The following is a 23,803-nucleotide window of genomic DNA, read 5'->3' as shown; positions in this document are numbered from 1 at the left end:
ACCGAGGTCACATGACATTTTGTCAAAAAAATTGTATTGCTAAGTTATCCCTATATACCAAAAATCAGACTTCTAGCTCTATTGGCTCGCTCAAAATTAGATATGCGCATAATTGATGAGGTACAATATTTGGCGTCATAAGCTGTCCCATCATACCATATATGAAGGGTGTACCACTTGTGGTTCCTGAGTTATGGACAAATATGTATATTTGAGGTCAAAGGTCACCGAGGTCACGTGACATTTTGTCAAAAAAATTGTAGTGCTAAGTCATCCCTATATACCAAAAATCAGACCTCTAGCTCTATTTGCTTGCTCAAAATTAGATATGCACATAATTAATGAGGTACAATGTGTGGTGTCATAGGGTGTCCCATCATACCATATATGAAAGGTTTAGGACTTGTGGTTACTGAGTTATGGACAAATATGTATATTCGAGGTCAAAGGTCACCAAGGTCACGTGACATTTTGTCAAAGTGTCTGAGATATCTGCGTGAACGGATGGACTCATGGATGGACTCACGGACGGACATGACCCAATCTAAAAGCCTCCTTGACTTTATCTTTGGGGACTAAAAACTGTGTAACTGCATCCTTTTTGCAATATGAATACGGTGAGAAACTAATTTTTATTTTCCTTGGCCTTATACATGGGAGTCTATGGACTGCCTTATACATGGGAGTCTATGGACTGCCTTATACATGGGAGTCTATGGACTGCCTTATACATGGGAGTCTATGGACTGCCTTATACATGGGAGTCTATGGACTGCCTTATACATGGGAGTCTATGGACTTCTTTATACATTAGAGTCTATGGACTGCCTTATACATGGAAGTCTATGGACTGTCTTATACATGGGAGTCTATGGACTGCCTTATACATGGAAGTCTATGGACTGCCTTATACATGGGAGTCTATGGAGGTGAAAACTAAAAAGTCCTCTAACACGGCCAAATTTGATCGCATTGTAAAACAAATCAATGTGCATCTGTATGAGGTAGGGTACTATCCTTGTACCAAGTTTGAACGAAATCGCTCCAGGCGTCTCTGAGATATCTGCGTGAACGGACGGACGCACGGACGCACGCACGCACGGACATGACCAAACCTATAAGTCCCCCCGGACGGTGTCCGTGGGGACTAAAAATAGTTGTGCCGGTTTCCTCCGAAAGTCACACAAATTAGTTGAAATGGCAGTAGCTACATTAGATGATATCATTATTTTAGTCCTTATATGGATCTGAGGTGCGTTCAAAGGGTAATGAATGGATTTATTTGTCAGGTGACCTCTTAAACATGGGAAATCAAGTTCCAAACCTTGCCTTAGCAAACCTCAGGACATGTACGGATATATCTGTGCGTGGCGATGAGCATGAGTTTGCCGAATACGGATATATACGGGGCATGGCATTTTAAGGGTTAATTAATTTTTATAATTATATGTCAAGAAATGCTGCATCAAATTTCATGAAAACTTGGTACAGATGTTGAGCTAACATTGCTTTGACAGTGAATAAAGGCATTTATCTGTGACATATTAATTAATTTTCAATTTGCATAATTACTACTTTCCTGATTAAAGTGATATGTCCAGTAATACAATATCAAACTCGATGAAATTTAGTACAGATGTTGGACTCACAGTGCTGTAATAGGGTACAATTCAGTAACACTTAGCAGTACTGTTTAAAACGATTGATAGTTTGCATACATAATGAATTTTTGTTTTTAGGGTAAATGTCAAGAAGAACGACATCATATTGTATGAAATGTGGTACAGGTGATAATCTGTCAGTGTTATAATAGGATAAAAAATGTTTGGCAACATCCTTTCAATAGGTTAAAACCGAAATTCCAATGGACCACGGTATAAACAAACCCGATGTGGGAAAAAAACACTTATAAGTACATGCATTTCCATATGCACTTGTACACATGGTTTGTTTGTACTGCCATCATGTGATCTGTTTGGCATACTGAATACGTAGAACACATAGCATCTTTTTCATTCAAGAGCAAAAACATGCATTAATTAAAGCTGCAATTTGCGGGGCCCAAGCATACAACATGGTTTAAAGTTCTTGCACTGATTATATTATATGCAAAATTTGAGCGTGGAAAAGAAGGATTTTGAACATCATCTCATAGTTACTATACTTTTCACTGGTAATAGCATGTTTTACGCAAAATCCGATAAGGCGGCCAAAGTACTTCACAAATACAATTGCCTATCAGAAACTTTAAAGTGCTCAGACTAAGGAAGATATAAGTAAAAAATGTCATTTTATTCCGTGTGTTCGTTCTGGAGATCTTGAAATATTAAATTGCGATTTTTTGCAAAATCCCAGATGGCGACCAACCATGTGACCGATCGGAATGCCTTTCACAAACTTAAAAGAGATCATTCCAAGGATGATATGAGTAAAATTTCGTGTCAATCGGTGCTTTAGTTCTGGAGAAGATTTTTAAAGATTAAATTGCGATTTTCGCAATTTTCGCAAAATCCAATATGGCGGCCAAACCACATGACTGATCCAAATGTCTTTTGCAAATTTGAAAGAGATCACTCTAAGGATGATACCGGTATGAGTAAAATTTCAGATCAATCGGTGTTTTACTTCTGGAGAAGATTTCTAAAGATTAAATTGGTATTTTCGAAAATCCAATATGGCGGCCAAATCATGTGACCAATCATAATGTGTTTTGCAAACTTGAAATAGATCACTCTAAGGATGACATGAGTAAAATTTCACGTCAATCGGTGTTTTAGTTCTGGAGAAGAAGATTTTTAAAGATTAAATTGCCAGTTTTCGCAAAATCCAATATGGCGGCCAAACCACGTGACCGATCAAAATGTCTTTTACAAACTTGAAAGAGATCACTCCAAAGATGACATAAGTAAACTTTCAGCTCAATCGGTGTTTTAGTTCTGGAGGAGAAGATTTTTAAAAATTAAATTGGTATTTTTCGAAAATCCAATATGGCGGCCAAATCACGTGACTGCACGTGATTTTATTTGCAAAATCTGAAGACCTTGGGTCATGCTTGCTATATAAAAAAGAAATTCAAATTGACCAGACCCCTGGATCATCAGGAGAAGCTGTTTTTAGGTTTTTGGAAAATCAAATATGGCCACCAGGTCACGTGACTAATCGAAAATTGTATACCCAGGTGCACAAGATCTCATAGGTACCTTTTATCCCTGCAAGTTTTAGAACTTTGCGGTAAGCGGTGTTCAAGTTCCAGGTCGACAAAAAAAGAGCAAAAGAACCAGAAGAAGAAAGTTGAACTCCTGTGAAAACAATAGGGGCCCAGCCCGTGGGCTTGGGCCCCTAATTACTACTTGACTTATTTAATGACCTTTTGTAATTAAGGTGGCAGCTCAGATTTGTTTTACATTTTCACAACCATAGAACTCGTCCTCTGTTATTAAGCCCCATCTGTATGGCAGTATTATTAATCACAGACCGAATCAATGAACAGACTCTATTCTCGCTCTCCAAGGACTTGTAATCAAAGTACCAATTAACAAGTGGGGACTGTGTCATCAGCAGTGATTTGTTTTTCCCTCAAATAATGATTAAATACAAAGCCCTACTTTTGATTTCAACACTGGCAGCACATTACTAGAGTGTAAGACCTTTTTATGTTTTAAATGATTTACAACTTACCAAGGAAAGACTAAATCAGCTATCGTTAAACCTGCAATAAACAAAAAATTAAAAAATCACAATGTGTAATGTCTACAGACTTATGCAAAATTTTGAAATGAACATTGACAACATACAGGTATTCTTCTCATTTCTTAAAATTAGTCGGACATGATAATATGTAAACCATTGACAAAATTATGTTCACAGCCTTCGAAACTGTCTCACAACATATCCTGGGTTGGTGTAGGTCATTTAAGGTCACAAACTGAGAAAATTACCTAAAATATACAAATTTGGGGGTTTCCCAACACTTTGAGCAGAAAATTTATCCTGTAACATCCCTCAGGACTTTATACCAAACAAAAAAAGGTATCAAACAAGTAATTTTGAGAACAAGTTTTCTTGTTTTCTTGACCAAAAATGACAATATTGTCTTAAAAATAAAAATTTGAATATTTCAGGACAATTTCCACATATCTAACTATTGTCATCTCTGTACGTCTGTGTACCAAATATAAAAGCTGTCTGTTCAGGGGCTAATAAAGAAAATACTGCTTAAGATTTTTTGACCAAAATAGACAAAATTGCTCAAAAATAGTAATTTTCCCAATTTTGTCATAATTTCAACAAATTAGAAGAGTAACACGGTCACCATTGCAAACATCCAACCAAAATTTGAGAGCAGTTGGGCTGACGGTTTCAGAGAAGAATAATTTTTACTGAAAATGAGAAAAATCACAAAAAAATTTAGCAAACATACAAAATTAAGGATATCTTCATAATATTGGTAAAACTGTATAAGGGTCACCTAAGGTACTTGCATAAAATTTCAAAGCTATCAAAACAGCGGTTCTTGAGTTATAAATTCTTGACCATTTTCACACTTTGTAAGCTCATTTGCATAATTTTGGCAATGCAGACTTCGTTTGAACAAAATCCCATCTATAGCCAAGGATGCATCCACACACCAAATACCAAGCTGAAACGTGCAGCGGTTTGCGTGTTTTTGATGTTGACGGACATACTATACGTAATTACATACATACAAACATACATACATACATACACACATACATATATACAAACATACATACATACAGACGCCATCGACTTCAGCTTATACGAAAACCTCACATTGGTATACCAAATGTGGGCAAAAAATTGAAATGATTTTAAAAAATAGTCACTGTGACATTTCGCTCCCATATAGTTATCAAAACAAGTAAACAATTGTTTGAAACATGGACATACATACAGACAGACTGACATAAACAGACTGGCACAGAGTGATGACATTGGCCCCAAAGTGTGCCTTGACCCATGGAGAGTGATAAAGATATTGAACAGATGGATGTAATGATAAAATAGTTAAATATACAGGCACTCAGTGTGAACATGTTACATCAGTTTGATTAGTTTCTTTTCCTTTTCTACTTCTGTGATAATATTAAGATAATCTGCAAGGAAGTTTTTGTATTGACAAATGTTATCTTTTACAACCACACAGCACTCTTTTCTTGATTTTTCATGAACAATATTTGACATACACTAAAATACATAACATGCAACCAATGTTTACATTTTGACCATGGAGAGATTTCAACATACAACGATTAACTCAGAAACCCTACAAGGAAAAGTAAAGATTGTTTTCTTCCAGTACAACTGGTGCATCCACTTTTGGAACAACTTACAAACTTAACCAATTACACAAGGATGATGACACAAGAGATCAACTTTAGAAATTTAACTGTGGTGAACTTGACTATTCCTTACAAATCCTTACCTAACTTGACATGTTCAAGTAATATAAACTGCATGATTAATTGTGTGGACAAACATATCAGGGTTGGACCATTTGATATGGGGGGGAGGGTCTGGAAGATTGATGAGGTACATTATTTTTTTATCCGATCCATTGTGCATTATTTTATCCAACTCTCCCACCTTTTCTTTTTGTCAACCTTCTCTGCATGCCTGATTTTTTTTTATGGACATTTGCTCAGAATTTTTTTAAAATCTGGCAGGACCCCCCCCCCCAATATCAAATGGTCCGCCCCTTGGTATTGACCATGTTTGTATAAAGAGATACAATGACCAGATAGCAGGTAGTGTGTGAACTATTTACAATACTCTTGAACATTAAAATCTTTTTGAATGTATTTTTGGAAACCAAACCTGTTAAAATCATCTTCAGAAAATTATAAATGAAATGACTTCCAATATTGTTTTAACCTGGTATCATCAATGTACATAGCTTGTTTTGCAAACTTTGATCAAGTAAATCCTGGTATATATCCCTCATTAGGAAAGTTAATTAAATATGCAAATTAGGAATTAGTTGAAGTAAACATAGGGCCAAAGTCCCTGAAGCTACTATAGACATGGATACAAAATTAAGTATTTCCTGACTGTATGAAATGATCTCACTAAGGTCATCCTAGGGACATGTAAACCAAATATTAAAGCGGCCTGACCAGCGGTTTTGAAAAAAACAAGCGACTCAACAGTTGACAGAGCTCTGCTGTGTTATGTAGAGAATAACCTTTTGTGACACATGTATTGATGAAGAAGGTGGATATCTTTGATAGCTCATTTCAGGATGGCCTGACCAAAAAGGGAAAAAAATTCCGTAAAAATACAGATTTGCATATTTCATGAGACTATATTAGTCTATAATAGCAAATAAACGAGAGTTAATTACATTCTAATTAAAGTAAACAAGACTTGCTTAAATCAAGATTTACGTCATAAAAAAAAGCGTATCTGTCAGGTTATAAAGAATCTTGAGCAGGTTATCTGTTAATATCAGTATTTTCATCCTATTAACCAAGCATATTTTAACTTTCAAATTAACATTGTAAATAAGTTCTGTTGAATAAGTTGACACAGTACGTACTCAGAGAAAGCACACTGAAGAGACAAATGTTTGTAACTTAAGAAGTTCAAGGTCATCAAAAGCATCATAAGGAATCATGTTACACTTTCATTGCACTGTTTACACAGATTGCATAATTGCTATAAATAGCACAAGGAATCTTACAGCTCAGCTTTACCATAAAAACCCTATCACTTTGACCACTCTTTTAATTGACCACTCTATTTTTTTCCTCAAAAAGTAATCTTATTTTATCCTTACCAAGTCAACCATAAATGGAAATTAGAACTTTCTCTATCTCTATTTATTTGACCACCCTATCATGACAAACTATTATGAGCAATTTCTTTTAGATAACATAAATGGTGGTTCAGAATATATCAAAGTTGGGATTCAGGAAAGTTGCCTTTACATGTTTTAATCCTCCAAGATGTTAAGCATTTCACTATGAACTGTCAAAAAAAGTTGAATTTTCTGATAAATCCACACTAAAATTATTTTGGCTTTGATGATTTCCTAATTAATTCAATTATTTAAAATCATATTAATTATTTTTTTCTGGGTGAATTGATAGGGTTTATACAGTACAAGAATTACATACAATGTAGGTCAAATTTTGACCAAAAATGATAAAAAAATTCCTTAAAAATACACATTTGCATATTTCATCACAATTTGAACAAATCTAAGTTGGGTTATCTGTGCTCTCGCTGTCGCTCGTAACGTTCGTAAATTACGAACAAAAATGAAAATTTACGAAAAAAAATAAATGCCCGATCGGCCATTTACGAACAATTTTGTTATTTTTGAAGACTGATTTTCGCTCAAGATTGTGAATTCCGGGGAAATACTGTCATATCTCGTCTTTCAAAACCTACGCTGTCCCTATCATCGGCGCATCGACACATGGTGATAGCTAGCTTTGGACTTTGACCTGTGATAACATGAGCATGCGCGAAAAGGTTTCAAGATCCCCGGGTCTTGTACTCTCATAGTGGTGTGTCATGCATTACCACCCCATTACGGTAGTTTCGAGACACCCAAACACTCACATGCTGTCAACTTTCCGAATGGACGGTTGAAGCGGATCGAGGGAAGCGGGCAGTTACAAATGCTTTTAGATAGATCATAGTATCCTCAGCTGGGAAAGAAAGTTGGGCATAAAAACGGCAACTGATATGAAAAAAATACGAAACAATGAAACCGCCGAGAAGAGATCAAGAACAGTCAGCCTGAAAGACAGTCGCTCGAACTACAGCAGAACTGCAGTCCGGACCGCGCATGGTTGAACGATGTCTGTGCATGGAGGTGGAAGCGAGCCGGAAATCTTAGATGTCATAGATTTGTCATTTGACGATCTGCAGATTGAATTTTTCAGTCAGCTTGCCAATTTTAATAGGTTTCCTTCAAAACATTTTACAAGAAACTGTCTCAGCAAATGTTATGAATACTGATAGTTTTCTATGATCCAGAGAAAATGCTGTGCACAGTCCCATGACCAAAAAGTTTATCCAGACAAAAAATAAATGACGATCATCTGCAGCGTTATAAAAGTATAAATGTCTCTATGAAAACATTAGCAGGATCACCAGTCTCAGTTTGCGTACTTAAATTTGATTGAGATGAGACAAAATTTGTGCGAAACCACAGACTGCCAAATGTTCTGATCAGTGGTTGTTTTAAAAGAATTTTAGAGATGAACACGGCATAGTGACTGCAGCTAGAGGCACCATATAGTACCTATGGATGACATGCATACTTTCAAGTTAACAGAGCTCATCAAATATTAAAAACAGGGGACTGATTTTCTAGCATCTAAAATTTGTGCAAACACTGATAATATTAATGACCGCTTCATATATTTTATATAATATAATCATCAACCACTGACTACACACACAAAGGGAGTTATGATTTGTGTCACAATATACTTGAAAATGTTATGTTGTGTAATGAAGATCGAGTAATTGAATAACATTCAGTGGCCTGTTGACTAAAATGACACACTTTATTGAGACAAGGAAGAAATTTCAATGTTACAAGCATTCATGACCCATGATGAACTGTGTTATTCAATGGATCTTTTGAAAATGCGTATCAAAATATGAGTGTTCATTGTCAAAAAAACTAAAAAGAGATTTTTCATTTTCCATTGTCTATAATAAAATCATTCGTCATTTCTATCCCCTTAAAATCATTTATTGAGTACCAGAAGTCCTTGTTGAAAATTGGTGGGCTCAGAATAACATAATTTGTGCTTACTAATATTTTTGAACCCAATTCGTAAATTTACTAACAATTTCGAAAGGCCAGGGATAGCACAGGTTATCCTTAGGGACCTGTATACCAAATAACAAAGCTGTCTGACCAGCGGTTATGAAGAAGAAGATTTTTTACCAAAAATGCCTTTTTGGCATTAATTTGCCTATTTTCAACAATATCAAAAAATTAAAAAAAATAGTTTTCTCAAAATCATATTTTTCATCTACACAATAAATATCAAATCAGTAAGTACTGCGGTTCTCAAGATATTTGAGTGGACGGACGCCTCACAAACGGACATACATACATACATACATACATACATACATACATACATACATACATACATACATACATACATACATACATACATACATACATACATACAGACTGACGACGGACGCCGGACGGATACCCATCCCAATAGCTTCTATAGACTATAGTCTATAGTAGCTAAAAATGCTTAATGACTTTAAATAACATTCTATCACAATATCTTTAATGTAAATAGCAAGATTTGTCAACTGTGGTCGAGTCAATTCAGATATTTATCCCTAATTAGGAAATTTCATTAAATATGGAAATTAGGAATTGGCCGATGTAAAAAGTGCTTTATAAAGACCTTCCAAAATTTCTTGTCATCCCTTAATACCTTTCACTACTGATATATCTTGGTGTGATCATTATTTGTAGCAAATCTCATAGCGATGGGACAAGCAGATCCTAAATACATAAGCAAATGTCAAAAAAAAATTAGCCAGAGAAGCTTGACAAAAAGAAAAGGTGGGAGAGTGGGGAAAAAATAAAGAGTGGGAAAAAATGTGCAAGGGATCTGGTAAAAAGTAATGCTACCTCATCAATCTTCTAGCCCCTACCCCCTCCTGAATATCATATGTTCCATCCCTTTGTTGATCATGTTTACATAAGACAAGCTGGCAGGAAATATATTTACAACCTTGGGGATGTTATAATTAATGCTATGAGTGCTATCATTTGAATGTAAACAGCACTTAAATCAGTTAAAGATAGTGAAATGCCTTCCACTGTGGGGGAATTACGACATCTGGTATTATCCCGGATCCAAATTTCTCATCAGTTCTTGCGTGTCTTACATGCAAAAGTTGCAAAAATTGGTTCACAATGAAAAAATTTACCTCAGCTTTGTTTTCTGGATCAAATTTTACTACAAATTGATATTAAATATGACAAAATTATGTTCACAGCCTTCAAAACTCTCTCACAAACATATCCTGGGTTGGTGTAGGTCATTTTAGGTCACAAACTGAGAAAATTACCTAAAATATAAATATTTGGGGGTTTCCCAACACTTTGAGCGGAAAATCTATCAAATAACATCCATCTGGACTTTTGTAGCAAATTACAAAGCTATCAAACAAGTAATTTTGAGAACAAGTTTTCTTGACCAAAAATGACAAAATTGTCTTAAAAATACAAATTTGTATATTTCAGGACAATTTCCACATATCTGACTATTGTCATCCCTGGACATCTGTACACCAAATATAAAAGCTACGTGTCCAAGGGGCTTTAAAAAGTAATTATTTTTTAAGATTTTTTGACCAAAAATGACAAAAATTGCCCTAAAACAGTAATATTTCCAATATTGTCGTAATTTCAACAATGAGAAGGGTAACACCCTTGCAAACACCATATCCAAATTGAGAGCGATTGGGCTAGCGGTTTCAGAGAAGAGAAATTTTACTTAAAATGAGAAAAATATCCAAAATTTCAAACACCTAATTTAGAATACCTAAAGGAACTTCCACATCAAGTTTCAACCCTATCTGAGCAACGGTTACAGAGTTTTAGCAATTTGCAGGGTTTTTCCTTTTTTCCCCTCATTTGCATATTTTTGACACTGACAAGTTCATTTGAACAAATTCACATCTACACCCCTAGGTGCACCTGTACATCAAATACTAAGACAGTAGGTGCTGCGGTTTAGGTGTTTTTGATGTGGACGGACATACATACATACATACGTACATACATATATACATACAGACATGTAAATCGGATGCAAATGAACCGATTCAGCTTATACGATTACCTCACATTGGTATACCAAATGTGAGCTAAAAACCTTCTACATTATTTACTAATTTTGTTCATGTGAATACAATCTCAATAATTTATTGAACTACCACTAAAAGTAACTTTCATGCCAAATTTCAAACTAGCATTTGAAGTGGTTGTTAAGATAATCGCAATCATACCAATCCATAATCCAATAACACTAGGTCAGAATTTGTGAGACAATATTTGTATACATATATAAGATATTTGTTTACCAAAAACAACAAAGAAAAATAACAAGCGACCTAGCGACCGATATAGCTCCACTGTGTTTATGTAGAGAATAACTATTTTTGACACATGTTGATGAAGAAGACGGAAATCTTTGATAGCTCAATGCAGTGGCCAGAAAAAAGAGGCTAAAATAAGCTGCAAAAATACACAATTGAAGATTTCATCATACTTTGAATGTATTACATAGGATCATCCCTAAGAACATGTCAACCAAAGCTATCTGATGAGTAATTTTTGAGAATAAATTTTTTGACCAAAAATGGGCAACAATTGCCCCCAAAAATAAAAATTGCAGATTTCATCATAATTTCACAAGATCAAATTTAGTTCATCAATAGAAACCTGTATACCAAATTTCAAAGCTGTTAGACAAGTACTTTTTGAGAAACGCATTTTTGACCAAAAATGGTAAAAATTGCCCCAAAAATTCAAAATTGCAAATTTCATCATTATTTCAATAAATATCATTTAGTTCATCTGTGGAAACCTGTATACCAAATTTCAAAGCTATCAGATCAGTAGTTTTGGAAATACACATTTTTTGACCAAAAATGGCAAAAATTGCCCCAAAAATACAAAATTACACATTTCATCAAAAATTCAATATATACCCGGTATTACTTAGCTCATCTGTAGAAACCTGTATACCAAATTTCAAAGCTATCAGACCAGTACTTTTTGAGAAACACATTTTTTGACCAAAAATGGTAAAAATTGCCCCAAAATTACAAAATTGTAGATTTCATCATAATTTCAATAAATATCATTTAGTTCAACTGTAGAAACCTGTATACAAAATTTCAAAGCTATCAGATGAGTAGTTTTGGAAATACACATTTTTTGACCAAAAATGGCTAAAATTGCCCCAAAAATACAAAATTACACATTTCATCACAAATTCAATACATATTACTTAGTTCATCTATAGAAACCTGTATACTAAATTTCAAAACTATCAGACCAGTACTTTTTGAGAAATACATTTTTTGACCAAAAATGGCAAAAATTGCCCTTAAAAATGCAAATTTGCATATTTCTGCACAATTTGAACAAATCTGAAATAGATCATTCCTATGGACATATGTACCAAATATCAAAACTATCTGACTGGTAGTTTTGAAGAAGAAGATTTTTAAAGATTTTTTTACCAAACATGGGGCCCGGGGGCACCGACGTCCTTTGTACCTCCTTACTGTTTATTAATTGCCATAAATGTGAAATTTGGCAAAAAGTCAAATTGTTTGGACATAAATGAAAGTTATTTGAACCGGTTGGTTACTGCTCAGCATAAGTTCAAGTGTGGATTCTAAGTATCAACAACCTTGATATGTGTGAAAGTGAATTAAGAATAAGAGATATGGGACTCAATAGGATCAACAATATCTAAAACAGGAAACGGTGAACTTATATAATACAGAAGGGGAGAAAATTTAGCCACAAACTATTGTAATATAATGGACAATGGCTAATCTAAACCAAATTACTTAAACTGGATTGTTGGCATTGATTACACATGTATTTATTGTCCATCAAATAGAAAATAAATTTGGGCCATTGACTAAAAAACATTTGCTTGTTACACTCACCACACTTGTACTTAGTATTTGGAGTGTACACCTATCTACAATACAATGATAAAAAGTTTTGACTCTGTAGGTCAACAGTGCATCTTTAATGTATGAGACTAAATAAGCTTACCCCTCAAGTATGTATAGGCCAAAAACAATATTTAATTTTGAATTATGTAGTGCAGGGAAGGACATACAATATGGTGAAAGCAAACTAAATATAAAAACTGAATATACAATTATATGGAAATGTTGTGTTTACAGTCATGAGTATCTGGTGTGTGCCGAGAGACAATATTAAAATTGGACAGTATCATCCTGACCACAGTTGGTCTGACTGGTTGTTTCCTTCTGATTTTCTGACACGGTGATAGGTACAAAATATTATGCAATCCAAGATAGTTATACAACATAGCTTGCATTTTGTTCACAGTAGAACTGAGTTTTACATGTAAGATAACTTTCTCGTAAACTGTAAATTCTGGCTTCTGGCAGCTCAAACGTCACAATACTACATTTTTTGATATGATATGGAGTGACTTGCACGCATGCAGTGACAGTCGATATATTCATAGTATGAGAGTCTACTGTACATTCAAGCATAGTGATGTTGACAACAACATGCATGCCAGTGCACGATTTCAAAAGTAGCCAGGAGGAAATTCTAATGGTCTTTTAGTGGAAATATAGGTATTAAACGACAGTGAAACAAACAACATTAGTTATCGTGACCTTGCTAAAGTGCAATCTCGGATCATGTATGATCTGATGATCATGCCAAATTACCATGTCGGATTATGCCGTGATTCTGAAGTGCGCGTACTTCCTTAGTAAATCGGTCAACATAAGCACACACTTTAGCGATCGAAGTCAAAAATGATGTCAAAATCAATGCACAACTGTCGAAATTACCCAAAATAAGCAACAGAAAACTAAAAGTTATCGCTGTGTCGAAAGGACAGTACATCAACATAAAACGACGCTAGTTTGTTATGACATGGAGGCCGGAGGTAGAAGGACAGAGCATTCCCTCGCTCTCACCCAGCTATTATAGTACGGGCCGCCGGTGGGATTGCCTCGCTAAAGCAATGGATTCGCCGGTACTGGGGAGTACCGAGTACGGAGGCCATCATTCTTCAGTCTATCGAAGGAGCGTTTCGTGCCAAAAAATACATGACAGCAACAAAAGTACCATCACTGTGAACTTCATATTTACAAAACATCATCAAATACACGCTAAAAACTGTAAACTGTCAAAATTCGCACCTGACCGAGAAACAAGATGGCGTCGGTTTGATTTTTCAAAGTCCTTGAAAAACAACGCTAACTTGCTATATGCGCATGCGCATATTAAGGGGAGACCCATTTGATTTCGGGGGTATGCAGGAAGTGGGTATGGGAACTTTTTTTTTGTTAGAGAGACAGCATTTTTTTATTTCTACAGTCAGACCTGCATCAATTTTTTTTTTCAAATGGAGTAGCAGTGCAATTTTTCAAATTTAAGCCAGTGTTTCACATATCACAGGATGTTTTTATTTATTCATTTTACATTCCAACAAATGACAAACAAAATGGAAAGTCTATTATATATATACAACTTTAAATTATAAAACACTTTTTTGGCAAATCAACTGTGATCAGTACTATACCTGCTTTTCTTTAAAACAGTCAATTCCTTTTAAGTTCTCAGGGGAGATGTTATCTTTTGTGGTCAGAGAAACACGGCTCACACATTGTATTTCATTATATTTGTTGTTCCTCAATTTTCATTGTCAACTTGTAATCTTTCTAACATATTTATATTGAGAGAATAATGTATTGGTTTTAACACTAGTTTATTGACTCCTATCTTGTGTTTTAATTTTCACAATTTACAGAAGTCAAATAGTCCCATCTAGATATTGCCTATACCATGAGATATTGCAACAGAAATCCCGAAATGTGATTTCTTGGGTCAGAAAAGGGAAGGAAAATATCGAGTGCACTGAGGTGTAAAGTAGTGAATGCTTATATCATAAGTGCTGGAAAAAAAAAACACATAAGAATTACTTGTGGTAAAAACATTTGCGTGCCTTTGGCAGCATGCTAGCAAAGAATACATGAGAATGAAGTTTCCAAAATTTTGCTCATTTCAACAGCATTGTGACAATTCCTTTTTTATTTCTGTCTGTTATGAGAATTTTTTTTCTCAAGCCATTACAGGCTTAATTTTTTTCTTTTATTTCACCTGGTGACAATTTTTTTTCCTCAAAATCCTCCATACCCCCCTCCCAGAAATCAAGTGGTTCTCCCCTAAGTGAGCCTCTGACCTATACATGCTATACGGGCCAGTGGATTACTTCCTCAGTAGAACTGATATGCCTGCCAGCACCGGTGTTTATCGCCTACGGGGCCATCATTATTCAGTCGATCAAAGGCGCCTTTCGTACCAAAAAATACACGACAGCCGCAAAAGTGCATCACTGTCAACTTCATAACTATAGATCGTATAGAAATACACAGTGAAACGTTCACAACGTAAAAAATGTGCCCATACCGAGAAACAAGATGGCGTCCGTTTCGATTTTTCAACTCAGATTTTGTCCTACAGTTGTGCGCATGCGCAGACGGTAGCTTTAGCGAAAGTGAGTAAATATAAAATAAAAATGGATAAAAATATTGTTTAAAAATAATGCAAGGCATGTATCACCAAATTTTGAACATTTCTGACGGCATTTCAACTATACGAACACCCATGCCAAACATCACAATAATCAAATCAGTGGTTTTGAGGAAAAATTGAAAATAGTGGTTTTCAGAAAAAAGCTAAAAAAGTGACTTTAAAATGATTCAATCAAAAAAAGAAAAAAGACCGTTTGAGATACATGCCCAAGTGACCACCAGACCAAATTTCAGAAAAAGTTACTGAAGCGTTTCTGAGATACCTGCGTCCACAGCATACGGCCCACTATGTTGGCCATATTGGGCCGCGCCATCACATTAGTACCTTGTGCCCACAGGGCACAAAGTACTAAAATGACAAAAATTGCCTTAAAAATACAAATACGCAAATTTCACCACGATTTGAACAAATCTGACTGAAGTTACCCTAAGTAAACTGCATATCAAATTTCAAAGCAATCGGATAAGCGATTTCAGAGAGAAGATTTTTTTACCAAAAACACCAAAAAATGCCCCAAAAATACAAATATGCAAATTTCACCACGATTTGAACAAACTTAAGTGAGGTCACCCAAAGTGAACTGCATATAAAATTTCAAAGCAATTGGACTTGCGGTTTCAGAGGAGAAGGCAATTGTTGACGGACGACAACGACAGAAAATCAACCTATTTGATAAGCTCCGCGTCGCTGACAGCGGAGCTAAAAAAGTATTACAATCGTTCATCTAGTTCTGACATTGTAATATATGTATGGAAACATTTACAAACCAGATTTCAGTGGACTAATTCTGTAATTTTTTTCTGTCAAAAATTAGGAAAAAACTCTGAAAATTTAAACAAACAACCTATGAGCAAATAGAGCTAGTTTGTGTTTTGTAGAGAAAAACTTTTTGTGCCACATGTGTTGATGAAGTAGGATATCTTTGATAGCCCGCTTCAGGTCAAAATGACCAAAGTTTTAAAAATAGCTGCAAAAACACATAATTGAAGATAGGAATATGTCTACTCAATATCAACGCTATCAGACAAGTTATTTTTGAGAAACAACATTTTTTGACCAAAAATGGCAAAAATTGTCCCAAAAATACAAAATTGCAGATTTCATCCTAATTTAAATATATATAATAAAGATCAACCCTAGGACCCTGTATACCAAATATGAAAGCTGTCAAATAAGCAGTTTTAGAGCAACACATTTTTTGACCAAAAATGACAAAAATTGCCCCAAAAATACAAAATTCCAGATTTCATCGTAATCTGTATACATCATATTTTATTGTTATGCAATGAACTAATGCACAGCCTTAAAAAGAAAACTTTAAAACGCACACACATAGTCATATTGCCATTTTCTCCTTAAAGTAAATAGATTGTTGAGGACTGTCTATTTTTATAATTTACTTTTTAAATATTTTTTTTATAAAATAATTTTGATAAGACGTATTTGGAAAATTGTCTATGCCTCCTTGTCTTACTTATACAGCAAGCATTTTACTAACAATCTATTAGGCCGTGGGCTAGAGGGGGCGTCTACGTGCACCTCCCCCCCAACCGCACAGGATAACAAACCTGTATTTTTCAGAAGCCTTGGGATGCTTAGAATAAGAAATAGGATTTTAACAGACAAAATATAGGGACTCAATAGCTGTTACGGTCATGTTTTGAAGGGTACCGCAAAATCACGATTTTGTGACCCACATGGATTTTTGTCAAACCTGTCTTCATGTACGTCATCTGCTGAGCTTACTGTTTAACATGACCTGGCTTACGGGGTACCATTAGAAAGGTGATTTATTCTTCTTGAAAATGGTATATAGCAATATGCAATATCTTCTATAGTTTTCATGAAATAGGGCCACAATTTACCCCATACCCCAAAGTTTATGTCGTAAATTACTGTTAAAACTAATCTAAATTCTACCAATTATTTACCTAGACATAATACGAAGGGCAATGCTGTGTATTAAATTTGTGTTATTTGCTACAGGTACATGTTAGAAACCTGAAATAAACTTTTGACAGAAAAAATATTGGGATCCTGTAGCTGTAACAGTCATATTTTGAAGGGTTCCGCAAAATCACAGTATTACTGAATCACATTCGTTTTTGTTAAACCTGTCTTCTTGTAAGTCTTCTGCTGAGCTTATTTTGAACATAAAGAGGCATATGCGGTATCATTTGAAAGTTAATTTACTTTTCTTTAAAATGATATATTGCAATATGCAATATCTTCTATAGTTTTCATGAAGTGAGACCAAAACTTACCCCATACCCAAAAGTTTTATGTCGTAAGTTACAGTCAAAACTAATGTCAAATTCTACCAATTAATTTCCTAGACACTTTACAAAAGGCATTGCTTTGTATAAGATATATTTTATTTGGTACAGGGACATGTCAAAAATATGAGTTAGACTTTTAACAGACAAAATATTGGGATTGAATGACTGTTACTTGCATGTTTTGAAGGCTACCGTGAAGTCAGAGTATTACCGACTCGCATATGTTTTTGTTAAATGTGTCGTCTTGTAAGTCATCTGCTGAGCTTACTTTTTACCATAACCTAGCTTATGGGCTGCCATTGGAAAGACAATTTATTTGGCTTTCAAATGACACATTGTAATATACAATATCTTCTATAGTTTTCTTGAAATATGACCAAATCTTACCCCATACCCCAAAGGTCATATTTTTTTTACTAAAACATTATGCATTTTAGAAAGACCAGTATCTAAGCTTTCTAAAACTATAAGGTATATGGCATTTCAAGCAAGTTTACTTCATCAAGGAAAGAATGTTGTACCCCTACCCCTAGCTTTTGCACATCCCATACAGATACACGCAATTCAAAATTGACGCCAGAGAAGTAGTGTATAGTTAAATATCTGATGTTAACACTTTTTTTCTTGTTTAATATGTCGGAATAAATAATTTAAACACAAAAAGTTGTGAAAATTTTGCTTAATAAAAAGTAAATCACAATTGTTACATGGTATTTTGGGTAAAAAATTTCAAAATTGTCAAAAAATTCATTTTAAAGTCGTCCTATTCTATGTACACAAATTAATTTTGCTAAAGTTGGTATTCCTCAGAAAGAGCAGTATCTGAGCTTTCCAAAAATGTAAGGTTTGTGCTATTTCATGCTAGTTTACTCAATTTGGGGAGGATATAGTACCCCCTACCCCTACCCATTTTTCGCCATTTTTTGCGGTACATACAAATCACCAGATATGAACTGAATATGCTCACGTGTTTTACAACAGGTTCATTAATAGTAGTGCGCTTCACAGAACAATGAGATATATGTTATCACTATATGTAGCAGGGTTTTTTTCAACTTCGCACAGTACTCTCAGAGTTTAATCACTAATTACAACACTTTATTTAATATGCAAATGAGCTGTAAATTAACTTGACACTGCTCAATGCTTCATGATACAATTAGATATCCATCAGATCAACATTTGTAGCACGTTTTATTTAATTTAATGCTGTGACTTTAGAGTAATGTCACTAATTACAAGTTCATTAAATATGCAAATAAACCGTAAATTAACTTGATACTGTTCAATGATTCATAGCACAATTAAATATTTATCTAATCAATTTCTGTAGCACGTTTCACAAAGTTTTGATGCCGAAATTTCAGAGTTATATACCTATTTACAAAGTTTATTAAATATGCAAATGAACCCTTAATTAACTTTACACTACTAAATGCTTTACAATACAGTTAGATATCTGTCGTATCAGTATGTGCAGCAGTTTTCATCACATTTGATGCAGTTATTTCGGAGTTATATGACTAATTATCAGACTTCATGAAATATGCAAATGAGCTAATTATTAACTTGACACTGCTCAATGTTTCTCAGTGCAATTGGATATTTATCAGATCAACATCTGTAGCAGGTTTCATCAAATTTAACGCTGTAATTTTGGAGTAATATCACTAATTACAAAGTTCATTAAATATGCAAATGAACCCTTAATTAACTTCACACAACAAAATGCTCTACACCACAATTAGATATTTGTCGGATCAGTATCTGCAGCAGATTTCATCACATTTGGTGCAGTCATTTTGGAGTTATATCACTAATTACAAAACTTCATAAAATATGCAAATGACCTATTTGTTAACTTGACACTGCCAAATGCTTCTCAATACAATTAGATATTTATCAAAACAATATTTGTACCCAATTTCACTGACTTGGGTGCCGTAATTTAAGAGTTATATACCTAATTACAAAGTTCATTAAATATGCAAATGAACCCTTAATTAATTTCACACTACTAAATGCTTTACACTACAGTTAGATATCAGTCGGATCAGTATCTGCAGCAGATTTCATCACATTTGGTGGTGAAGTTATATTGGAGTTATATGACTAATACAAACCTTCATAAAATATGCAAATGAGCTAGTTATTAACTTGACACTGCCTAATGCTTCTAAGTATAATTAGATATATATCAGGTCAATATTTGTTGCAAGTATCATCAAGTTTGGTGCAGGAATTTCAGAGTTATCTCACTAATAACAAAAGTTCATTAAATATGCAAATGAGAAGATAATTGACATGACACTCACAGTATCATCATAATGTTCTTAGATTGTCATCTGTGAAAAGTTTCATGAAATTTCGTGCAGTATTTCTTGATATATGTCTACACTGTCATTACCGTCTCCATAGGGAAACCATTGTACAGAAAAAAACAATATTGCATAACTTCATTAATATGCAAGCCACACCAACCAAAATCTAATCAGTTCTTGCAAGTAGCATATGGTACCTGTGTACCAAATCTGACTTGAATTCGTTCAGGCGTTTTTGAGTTATCGTGTAAACAGACAGACAGACACACACACACACACACACACTAACACACACACACACACACACACGGACAGACAGACAGACATCGCTATGACAATAGCCCACGTGTTTACACACGTGAGCTACATACAAATCAAAAACCAGTGCAGACAGGTAGTGCATCCCAAAATATCCAATGTTAACATCTTTTTTCTAGTTCAGCAGATCCAAAAGAACAAAAAAATACCCATGTGGTAGGTTTATAGGGGGGGTGCATGGTGGGACCCTCCAGCCCACGGACTATAAAGCTATCAGATGAGTACTTACTGGAGAAAAATATTTTGACCAAAAATTGGGAAAATTGCCCCAAAATTACATATATGAAAATTTCACTACATAACAATTTATACAAACTTGACTGAGGTCATCCCGAGGAACATGGATACCAACTTCCAAAGCAATTGGACAAGCCGTTTCAGAGAACGAGATTTTGTGACTAAAAACTGAAAAAATAGCGCCAATGGCACTTGATCACAACTGGCACATTGTGAAACTACTCTATCTCTGGGTACACCTGTACATGAAATACTGAATGGGTAGGTGCTGCGGGTTTGGAGTTTGTCAGTAAATGCACACACAAAACAAAGTCCCGAAGTAGCGAATTCCAGCCATTTTCAAACCACACTGTTTGTCAGTGGGGTAAGCAATATTCGCAAAAATCACATTTCCAGGCTAATAGACTATGTTTTACGAAATCACACGTCCTTATCACAAAATAAAACGATCTTTGTCTTTAAATCAATGCGCCAGTAAACAGGTCCAGCAGCTAGTTACATGTATGTCATCAAGTCTGTAGTGTTAAGGGTCATAACAAATGTGAGAAATCTATAACATTAAATATGTTGTTTTTTATCAATTTTATTACCAAAAGCGCATGAAATCTCTGATACTTTGAATCAGCCATCCTGCATATTTCTAACATTCATCAAAACCTCATTTCTGTTCCACAACTCATTAAATAGTCCATAATGCAGGATTGGTGTACATTCCAAAACTACATATATGAAAGACCCCTAAAATCAATTAGTTAAAGGGGGGTTAGAAATTTCCCAAAACTATCTAACCCCTGCTCCGTTTGGCTCCATTTTTCAGAATCGGAACCTTGGAACCAGTCTGAATATCTGTACCAAATATCAAGCAGTCTGTTCAGCGGTTTTTGACGTTTTGTCGTTTACGGAAAATGGACACTGAGTCTGTCTGACACCGGTTGAAGCTAACCCTATATCACAACTTCCAGATGTGATAATGACCTATGGTCATTATGTTAAAAAATACCGCCAATGGCGCTTGGACATAATGACCGCCTAGTATTATCGGCATTTATCAACAACCACACTCACTGTGAATTAGACAGACCACGAAGTCAATGAGCAACATATAGCTGAAAGACTATTTTTCACATTGCGATTTTAAGCTCATATTTATGAGAAAAGAGACATGTATATGTATATGGAGAATAGCAGAAGACATATTTGTAAATTGTTTGTTAAGTGACAATCATATATGCATCTCTTGAAATTTTGTGGTTATAAGGTATAACACTAGTGTAAGAATAATGAGGTTAGAATAAGTTAGTAAAGCTAAGTTGACGGTAATTAAGATTACAAAATTATACACTAAGCTGGGGAAATCTGATTGAAATAAATGTTGAAAAGTAGCAAAGTCATGGTCATCTTTTGTCTAATACCTTGTGTAAGTTCATGAACTTTACATAAATCTTGCTGTAGATTTGTTGCTAATGGGTAATAACTGTGTTTCAGATCATTTGAGAGCAATCTATCCATGACAGCTTTAAATTGTAATATACTTCTATTTACAGGAGAGAAACTTCTCAAATAATTTTTTTCCTGTAATTTGCTGTGAGAACACATGGACAGATGCTCAGGACTCTATGCTGGTGCTACCTTGATAACTAACCTACAACTTGTAACGTCATTGTCTAACCTGTTCACCCGAATTTCCTGTAGACAGGTCCACTCTCTCCATTGATAACAATGGGTTTGGGCCATATCATTGTAGTGAAAGACTGTAACATGTGAGGTTGTGGATACTTAATCTCTGGAATGTCAAAGTCGGTATATTGACTCAAGGATGTTACTTAACAAATGCCTAGGGTCATCTCAAAAGTGAGAATCTAAACTATGAAATATGTTTTTTTTTAATGCTTTTGATGCCCAAAAGAGCATAGAAATCTCTTATACTTCGAATCAGTCATCCTGCATATTTCTAACATTCATCAAACCTCATTTCTGTTCCACAACTCATAAAACAGTCCACAATGCAGGATTGGTGTACATTCCAAAACTACATATATGAAAGACCCCTAAAATCAATTAGTTAAAAAGGGGGGTTACAAATTTCCCAAAACTATCTAACCGCCGCTCCGTTTGGCTCCATTTTTCGGAATTGGAACCTTGGAACCAGTCTATGTATCGGTATCAAATATCAACGCAGTCTGTTCAGCAGTTTTTGACTTTTTGTCGTTTACGGAAATGGACGACATCAAACACCGGTTGAAACCACCCCTATATCACAACTTCCAGTTGTGATAAAAATTACCAAAAAATACAAACATGCAAATTTCACCCCAATCTGTAGACATCTTGTTTAGAATTCATCAAAGCAATACTTTTAAGATCCTGATAATGACTTTCAAATGTCTTCATTGTTCTGCCCCCAAATATCTCACAGAAATGTTAAGTTTATGTACCCTGAGGCGTGCTACAACCAATAACGTAGTAACGAACCGATAACGTTGTAAATTTTTCTTACCTATAACGTAGTAAAAATTTACCGATAACTGAGTAATTTTTCCTAACTGATACCATTTCAACAAATTTACCAATAACGTATCATTGAACCAATAACGGATTAAATCAACTGACAACGTAGAAAAGTCAACCGATACCGCATCAAAACAACCAATAACATATCAATTAACTGATACTATCTGATTAACCCTTTGCAGCCAAGCTCATTTGCATAACAATATACAGTGGAGACCAGAACTCCCCACTCCAAAATTAAAATATTCTGTAATCATTAAGAGTGTATTGTTTATTACAAATTTGTAAAAAAGTGGCTCAAAACTGACTACAGCAACCTCAAATTATTTCAAAGCTTATAAAATTTCCTTTCCAATGATATATTGCTCATGGGGAATTCAAGAAATTTTCTCTACACTTTTCCTCATCAAATGAAGCTGGTAGCTGATTTATTGCACAGTTTTACACTTTCCTTTTCAGTTAAGAAGTCCCAGATAAAATAAAAATAAATAAAACACATCATTTGAGTGTGTTTCTTCATTTTTTACATTATGTTATTTTGAAGATCAATGTTTTTCTAATTTTGCAATTTTTGTAGCATCATAAAGCCGAGATTTGCCGTACATATTATTACATATCATCAACTAACCTGTGCAAAATTTCATGGCACATTGAGGAATATTTGCATCATTTTTAAACTTATAATAAAATAACAGTAATATTTAACACAGAATTGTCAAATTTGCGACAAAATAAAAGTATTTATTTATAAAGGTGTCTTTATTTCAAAAAAATAC

At 34.6% G+C, this 23,803-nt stretch overlaps 1 protein-coding gene across 5 annotated transcripts in view; it reads right to left on the bottom strand.

Annotated features, from left to right (window-relative positions):
• The window catches only part of LOC139122446 (heparan-alpha-glucosaminide N-acetyltransferase-like), a 381,449-nt gene that overhangs the window by 256,815 nt on the left and 100,831 nt on the right, over nt 1-23,803 (bottom strand). For all 5 annotated transcript variants that reach the window (XR_011549472.1, XM_070687822.1, XM_070687823.1 and 2 more), the window contains one exon: nt 3,679-3,709. Coding sequence is in view for 4 of the 5 variants with exons in the window: in XM_070687822.1 (XP_070543923.1) it covers nt 3,679-3,709 (31 nt within the window). In the remaining variant the exon portion in view is untranslated. The remainder of the gene's footprint in view (nt 1-3,678; nt 3,710-23,803) is intronic.

Source organism: Ptychodera flava, chromosome 22, assembly GCF_041260155.1.
Source record: "Ptychodera flava strain L36383 chromosome 22, AS_Pfla_20210202, whole genome shotgun sequence".
NCBI classification, from domain to species: Eukaryota; Metazoa; Hemichordata; class Enteropneusta; family Ptychoderidae; genus Ptychodera; species Ptychodera flava.
The sequence above is the reverse complement of the archived record's forward strand: the minus strand, read 5'-3'. Positions and strand labels throughout refer to the sequence as shown.